Consider the following 8,271-nt stretch of genomic DNA (forward strand, 5'->3'; position numbering starts at 1 on the left):
TTTAGGGTTTCTCAAACTGAATTAAAGCCCAGGCCTCCTTGAGAGGCAAAATTCTTTGCGCTTTCACTGTTGACTTAAACTCTATTATGGTGATGGAGAAGTATGTACATTTATAAAACTGAGATGAAGACTAACTATCAATTTAGTATGATATATGACTTTGTTAAGACAAAATTTATATTATTGAATTTAATATAAAAATGTTTCAATTTTAGATGTCATTTGTGGATTGGATTCCTTTGACCTACAGTGTAGTGGAACATCATTGGAGTCCTTACTATTATTGACATTGATGTCCTTTTAGAACATGTATTCATTTCAAATGGACCTATACATTTATAGTATACCCCAATATTGGAGATTTAGAAAGTTTTTTTTTTTTTCACCCAAAAGACTTCTCTGAGTTTTGGCTGCTGCATTTATTCTAGCAGTGTATATATGTAAGCAATATTTTTGTGAATTCCAATTTGAGAAACACTGACTCAGTCTGGCCCATTTACTGTACTTCTGGAAAAATGTCTGTTTACATATGGAACTAGGACTATTAATCTTGGCTTAGCATGTTAAATTTATCATTATTGTTATTTGTTGTTTGAGAGACAATTTTACAACATCTATATATTAGCTGAAAAATTTAGTAGAAGAAACATATCAATAGTTTTTCCTGTGATGTTTACTGTCAGTTTTCCTCCAAAGACTCAAAGGCTTCCAGTGCCTGGATAACAGTAGCCTATATTTTTGGTTATTTTATTCACAGAAATTCAGAGCAAATGATTCACGGCTATATAAATGCTGTCTGTTTTTTCACCCTAACTTATCACATTTCTTCAATTCCTTAAGGATAAAGCCACCACCTTGACTGTAATCCTCAACTTGGTCATTAGAATATTCTCTCCTCATCCATACACACTTTACTATGTGAGTTTCAAGCTAATGTTTTGCATGTGAAATTTCATTCTGATGTGTGTTTTTTTTTTTAAGTGGGTGGGAATGTTTACTCTGAATTGTAGATGTGTTTAAATCTGTAATCAAGGAACTCTATGTGAGACAAGATTGGTGTAGTTTTGAAAATCTAATTTAATTCTACTTTTTGTAAAAGGAATAGTGTAAATCCTTCACAATGGCTAGAGGAATGAGAAGCTTCAAGAGAATTCACAACTGTTTCTTTATTTACCAAGTCCACTAAACTGTGAATATTCTCTCTTAACAATATTTTCTTCTGCTTTTTCTTTCGTGTTTCATCTCCATCTAATATGCATTCTCACATAAAGATACTTTCTAACAAAAACTGCTATGTTTGGGTTGCATTATTTCCCTGGGTTATTATTTCTCCTGCTACTGATCTTTTAAATATATACTTCAAATTTGAAAACCAAGTTTTTAAAGGACAGTTGGTGCTTTGATGAAACTGTCATAAGGTAGAGCCATCTGTTGTAGGTGACATTTTTTCTCCCTTCACGCCTAACTAGAAACTGTCAAATATTATTTAAGTTGGAGTTAGGACTCTGGACTACAATTAATGTTATTCTTCTTTACCATTTAGCACAGTCATCAACTGAGATCTTGATTTTGTCTTTGTAAAAGATAATACCTTTTTCGTTTAAGGAGAACCATTGGTGGTTCTTTTAGAATGCTGACTCAATGAGAGTAACCTTTGCTAGTTAGTGTTAGAATGTGAAATGCAAACCTACTTATTCAACAAACACCTATTGAGAACCACAAAGTGTTTAATGTGAGACAAAGATGCTTTTCAGCTCTTGTTAATTGGAAAAATGAAAAAAAATCAAGATAAAGAAACAGAATGATCTCTTGCTAATTGACAATGAAAAAATAGATGTAAACAAATAAAATTACAGTTAACAATCCAAATGTAAATATAACGACAATTTTAATGAATTTATCACTTCTTTTTTTAGAGGCTACTCACAAGTTTGTGCTACTTAAATTTTTAAATCTTGTCTTACGTCATACATACAACCAAAGGTTTTCTTCCTGAAGTCACCAGTGACCTCTGTGTTGCTGAATTCATTGGACAATTGTAAACCTTCATCTTGTCTCATCATTAGTACTTGGCAGAGTTTATCATATCGTCATTCGAGAAACATTTTTCATTTGGCTTATAGGATTCCACATTCTCCTGCGTTTTCTTCTTACTTCATTAGGCATTTTTCCTCCATTTTCTTTTGCTGGCTCCTCCAATCTTCATCTTTTCACTTTGGTAATACCCTTGGGTTTCCTCTCTTCGTTATCTCCTCACTAATGACTACAGAACCTTGGGAAGTACAGTACAGCGGCTGGCTCTACCGAGCAAGGCAGGTGTATCACTGCGGCTTTTACGCTTGCTTCCAGACCTGAGCGTCAACTGTCCCCTGTGCCACTGTCCCCTGTGCTACTGTCCCCTGTGCCACTGTCCTCTGTGCCACTGTCCCCTGTGTTACTGTCCTCTGTGCCACTGTCCTCTGTGCCACTGTCCCCTGTGCCACGGTCCCCTGTGCTACTGTCCCCTGTGCTACTGTCCCCTGTGCCACTGTTCTCTGTGCCACTGTCCCCTGTGCCACTGTCCCCTGTGTTACTGTCCCCTGTGCCATGGCCCTCTGTGCCACGGTCCCCTGTGTTACTGTCCTCTGTGCCACTGTCCTCTGTGCTACTGTCCTCTGTGCCACTGTCCCCTGTGTTACTGTCCCCTGTGCCACTGTCCTCTGTGCTACTGTCCTCTGTGCCACTGTCCTCTGTGCTACTGTCCCCTGTGTTACTGTCCCCTGTGCCACGGTCCTCTGTGCCACGGTCCCCTGTGTTACTGTCCTCTGTGCCACTGTCCTCTGTGCCACTGTCCCCTGTGTTACTGTCCTCTGTGCCACTGTCCTCTGTGCTACTGTCCTCTGTGCCACTGTCCCCTGTGCCACTGTCCTCTGTGCCACGGTCCCCTGTGTTACTGTCCCCTGTGCCACTGTCCCCTGTGCCACTGTCCCCTGTGTTACTGTCCTCTGTGCCACTGTCCTCTGTGCCACGGTCCCCTGTGCCACGGTCCTCTGTGCCACGGTCCCCTGTGTTACTGTCCTCTGTGCCACTGTCCTCTGTGCCACTGTCCCCTGTGTTACTGTCCCTGTGCCACTGTCCCCTGTGCCGCTGTCCCCTGTGCCGCTGTGCCCTGTGACGCTGTGCCCTGTGACGCTGTCCCCTGTGACGCTGTGCCCTGTGTTGCTGTCCCCTGTGCCGCTGTCCCCTGTGCCGCTGTGCCCTGTGACGCTGTCCCCTGTGACGCTGTGCCCTGTGCCGCTGTGCCCTGTGACACTGTCCCCTGTGACGCTGTCCCCTGTGACGCTGTGCCCTGTGCCGCTGTCCCCTGTGCCGCTGTCCCCTGTGACGCTGTGCCCTGTGACGCTGTGCCCTGTGCCGCTGTCCCCTGTGCCGCTGTCCCCTGTGCCGCTGTGCCCTGTGACGCTGTCCCCTGTGCCGCTGTGCCCTGTGCCGCTGTGCCCTGTGCCGCTGTGCCCTGTGCCACGGTCCCCTGTGCCGCTGTCCCCTGTGCCGCTGTGCCCTGTGACACTGTCCCCTGTGACACTGTCCCCTGTGACGCTGTGCCCTGTGTTGCTGTCCCCTGTGCCGCTGTCCCCTGTGCCGCTGTCCCCTGTGCCGCTGTGCCCTGTGCCGCTGTCCCCTGTGCCGCTGTGCCCTGTGCCGCTGTCCCCTGTGCCGCTGTGCCCTGTGCCGCTGTCCCCTGTGCCGCTGTGCCCTGTGCCGCTGTCCCCTGTGCCACGGTCCCCTGTGCCGCTGTGCCCTGTGTTACTGTCCCCTGCGCCGCTGTCCCCTGTGTTACTGTCCCCTGTGCCGCTGTCCCCTGTGCCGCTGACCCCTGTGCCGCTGTCCCCTGTGCCACTGTCCCCTGTGACACTGTGCCCTGTGTTACTGTCCCCTGTGCCACTGTCCCCTGTGCCACTGTCCCCTGTGCCACAGCTCGGGCTCCCGGCTGTTCTATATGGAGCGCGCCCCGCGCTGCGCGAGGTTCCAGCCCTCAAGTGTTCCACAAAAGCGCGGAACGAAAAGCTGCGCCTGCTCTCTGTGTCTTCCCCATCCGAGCGGTCCAGGCAGCCAGGGGCTTGTCGGGCGCACTCTCTCCGGGTGCGGCGTGCCCACTCCCTTCCGCGGTCCCAGTCTCCGCCGGCGCCAGTCGGGTGCGCGCACCTTCTGCCCTCCGCGTCCCCAGCCCCAGTCCCCGCCCGCGCCGGTCGGGTGCTTGCGCGCTGTGTCTCACTGTGACCCTCCCGGCGGATGTCGACCATCCAGAATCTCAGGAGGCCTTTGATTAGAAACTGGAGGCCTGTTTGCAGTGCGGCAGGGGATGCGGTCCTTGGGGCTGAGCCTGCCCCCTTCCCCTCCCCCCTGCCTCCCGCCTCCGGCGGGTCTGGGCCGGTCCGCAGCCTGCGAGCTCTTCTCGGGACTTTCTCAGTCCCTTTGTTCTGCAAACGGCCGGCAGTGTGTTTGGGCCGGTTAATTTTCTCTCTCTCTTTTGGTCTCCCACAGTTTAAGTTGGTAACTCACACAAGCTCCCTCCGATTGTCCTCAGGGCACTCAGGCCCGGTCCTTACCCCAAGCAATGCCGCCCGCTCCTCTCCGTTCCGTCCCCACTTGCTGGTGGCGGATGCGGGTGTCTGGGGTACTTTTCTGCTGGGAGTTGCCTCCAGGCACATAATCTGTGGGTTTTATTTATTCTTCACGTCCCTGTCAGGTTACCCTCCGAGATTCAAAAACTTCCCCCAGACCCGCCAGTGCGAGGGTTTCCCAGTGTTTGGAAACTTCCTCTATTAAGAGTCCCTTCCCGGGACGGATCTCCATCCCCAGCTCTTTTGTCTCTCTCCTTATCCTCTACATTTTGTCCTACCTCCTTTCGAAGACAATGGGCTGCTTTTCTGGGCGCCTGATGACCTCAGATAGCGGTCAGAAGTTGCTTTGTGAAGTTTGCTCTGCGTTCAGTTATTCCCTTGATGAATCTGTAGGAGAGAAAGTGGTCTCCCCGTCCCACTCCTCTGCCATCTTGGCTCCTCCCCTCCCCTCTTTCACTTTCATCAAGAGGCTCTTTAGTTCTTCTTCACTTTCTGCCATAAGGGTGGTGTCATCTGCATATCTGAGGTTATTGACATTTCTCCTGGCAATCTTGATTCATAATTGCTAACATAGAGATATCAACAAAGTGGGTGGGAAGTGGAGGACAGAGACAGTTCAGGGAATGCTTTTAGGACAAGCAATGGCTGCATTGGCTTAGGCAGCTGAGAGAACAGCAGCAAGGCTTGGAGTCATCACAGTACCCTTGGCTTTAGGACAGCTGTCCCATGTGTCTGGATATAGAGCATGTGAAAGGGCGAGGATTGCAGGATGGTTTGAGATCAGGTCATGGACAGTCTTCAATTCCATGCTAAGGATTTAGAGCCGGGCATGATGTGACCTGACACGTGCATTTTAGGAAACTCAGTCTAGGGCAGTGTTCCAGGATGAAGTGAAGAACAGAAGATGGGACAAGAAAGGCTTGAAGTGATGCAGCAGTCCTTGTGAAAGCAGGGCTGGTGATGAGACCCTGGACCAGGGCTGGGGGAATAGAAATGGGATAAATAGCAAGAAGTGGGTAAGTGGAGTTTCAAAATGACTTAAAACAATTTGACACATTATTTTAAAGAAAAGGATAATGTGATTGAGATTTTTCATCTGAATGAGTAGAAGGAGGCAGGTGCTACTATTTATGGCAGGAAGAGAGCAGATCTATGAATGAGAAGGAGTTTTATGTGAGGTGTCAGTGGGGCAATCATTCATTCATTCCTTCATTTATTATATTCATAGGTAATCTTGGCTTTTGCGCCGGTGTTGTGAGCACTAGGGATGTAGAATTGAACATATCAGATAAAAAATTCCCTCCCTCATGTCAGGAAGCATTTAACAGGAGGCTTCCTGTGTGCTGTTTTGGATCTGTCATGAATCCTCTGAATATTCAGGAATTAAGAGGAGAGGCAAGCCTTTCCCGGGACTGAGGAATGCATGCATTTCCTTCGTTAGTTTTTCCATACGGTGAAAAGTAACTATTTACTGACCCTCTTTTGATTTGGATCGCCTTTTGGCCTTATGGCCTCTATTGCTCTTTGCTTCTTTGGTAAACTTGTAAAGTCTGGTCTCTTGATCTTTATCTGAAGAAGCTACCGGTATATACACTCCTACTGAATTCAATAAAGCACCCTTGTTCCATCAGAGCTTGGGTCCCCGTGTCTTTCTCTCTCTCTCTCTATTTCTGGCAGATTCCCTGGAGTGCGAAGGCCGGCAGCATAACCCAGGGAATACTAGCTTCTTTCCTTCTTTCACTTTCTCATCGTCGGCTCCGGATCACCAGGTTCTGGTCCATTAAAGGACCCCAACACCCTCGGAAGCGTGCATGGAGAGATAGGCAATAAACAGAATACGTCAGCAACACGTGTGTTTTAGAAGTCGTGATTGCCGTGGAGAAGACTGTGGCGAGGAGAGGGAGCAGGGGATACAGGAGTCTGATGTAGCGTGTGTTGCAGTTTTAAAGGGGTGGTCAGGAGGTTTTCACTGACATTAGATAAAGACATGAAGGAGGCAAGGAAGCCAGCCGTGCATATGAAGGGAAACAGGGTTCCAGACAGAGAAAGCAGCAGATGCAAGGCCTGGAGGTGGGACTGTGCTTGGCTTCCTCAAAAGACAGCACCAAGCCTAGTCTAGGCCACTGTCATGAACTTGAAAAGACGCAAGAAAGCATGTGAATAAATAAAGGTGTTGAACACAGTGATGGAACAAACCTCCTGGAATTTGAGGGAAATGTGAGCTGGTCATATAGATGCAGGACCAACTCCAAGACATGATGGCTGAAGCCAAGAGAATAAGGAGAGAGGAAAAGAAAGGCCAGTGAAGGACAGGTAAATAGGGGCATGAAGGTACCTTCTGAGTTCCCAGCTGTAAGATGCGGGCAGAGGCAGAGAAACCAGGGAAGGGCGCTGAGTGGCTGGAGAGGGCTGGGATGCTGCTAGGAAGACTTTGTATGTAATTCCACGTTTAAATTTCTTTACTTAATGAATTTATAAGCAATGATGATTAAAAATAATAGTGTATTCAAAATTATTCTGCAAAATATTCTATCCTATAGGATGGGATCTTAGCTAATTAGAGAAAGCTTTGCCAAAATGTTAAGTCTGGCACTGGCAAAGATTCCGTCTCCCTACAATTTCTTTCAATTCTGTATGTTTTCCCTTTGTGTCTCATATTGTTAGCTTTGAAAACAGGAGAATTAGGTTATTCTGAGCAGTTACTAGGTAAGCACAGATGGTTTTGTGTGGTTGCTGGGTGGCCAGCCCTGTGGCACAGACCTATACTCATAAATTGAGTTTGTCAGAAGCATAGAGAATATCCACCTCTTTACAGGAGCTGTATTTCACCAACCTGTTTTTCTTTTCTCTCCCTCAACTACGGCAAAGCACCTGAGTGAAATATCATGTATCATAATCAGTAATCTCTTACTTGCTCCTGGGAACAACATATTATTTTTTGTTTGTTCCTGGGCAGTTTTCATATGTAATAAACTCAGCTGACATATGTATCCATTAATTAAGAGTGTCAAAGCTTAATGACTGAGGGCAGATAAGGAAAGTCTTGCTAGGGGTCAGGTCTAATAAATTGCGTGGGTTTATTTGTAGTGCCAGTCAACTGTTTTTGGTCTCTCTTTTTTCAGCCAAGTTGAGTGTGAGTTACAGTGCTCACTACTGTAGCACATACACTAAAATCAAAATGATACAGAGAAGATTAGCATGCAACCTGACAAGTATGATATGCAAATTTGTGAAGCATTTCATAATTTTCTTTTAAAAAGTGAGTTACAGCCACAAAACCTAGAATCTTCTAGTTTCCTCATTGCTACTTCTTTCATTAAGAGAAATTTACTGGCTAAGAATGTGGTCATTGGCAAAACTCTTCTTTGGTCTTCATTATTTGTAAACTGCATGACCACAGGCAAGTTATCTTTCTCTTTACCCTCAATTTTCTCATCAGTCTCAAAAGAGTTGTTTGTGAAGCTTAAGTGAGATGAAGCATGCATCAGGGTCAGTAGTGATCAAAAGATTGGAAAAAGTTATACTTTCTGTCATAAACTCACACCCACCAAAAAGAAAGTCCCACAGAGTTGCTTTAAAGTCAACCTAACTACTGGATTCTGAACAAAGAGGTTATCATTGTTTATCACTTGCTAAGCATCCTGAAGGACTGTGTTTGCATCTGTACGTA

At 46.5% G+C, this 8,271-nt stretch overlaps 1 protein-coding gene and 1 non-coding gene across 2 annotated transcripts; one reads left to right on the forward strand and one right to left on the reverse strand.

Moving 5' to 3' along the window:
• Nucleotides 1-2,358: 2,358 nt before the first annotated feature.
• On the reverse strand, nt 2,359-6,350 carry LOC133048195 (protein rtoA-like). The gene is made up of 3 exons (XM_061131814.1): nt 6,343-6,350; nt 3,113-3,972; nt 2,359-3,029 (listed from the first exon to the last, which is right to left on the reverse strand). The coding sequence occupies exons 1-3, from the start codon at nt 6,348-6,350 to the stop codon at nt 2,359-2,361; spliced, it is 1,539 nt and encodes a 512-aa protein (XP_060987797.1).
• A 1,394-nt stretch (nt 6,351-7,744) lies between these two features.
• On the forward strand, nt 7,745-7,850 carry LOC133048360 (U6 spliceosomal RNA). The gene has a single exon (XR_009691020.1). It is a non-coding gene; the product is annotated as a U6 spliceosomal RNA (small nuclear RNA).
• The last annotated feature ends 421 nt before the right edge of the window (nt 7,851-8,271 follow it).

The sequence above is a fragment of the Dama dama genome, chromosome 28, assembly GCF_033118175.1.
Source record: "Dama dama isolate Ldn47 chromosome 28, ASM3311817v1, whole genome shotgun sequence".
In the NCBI taxonomy this organism is placed as follows: domain Eukaryota; kingdom Metazoa; phylum Chordata; class Mammalia; order Artiodactyla; family Cervidae; genus Dama; species Dama dama.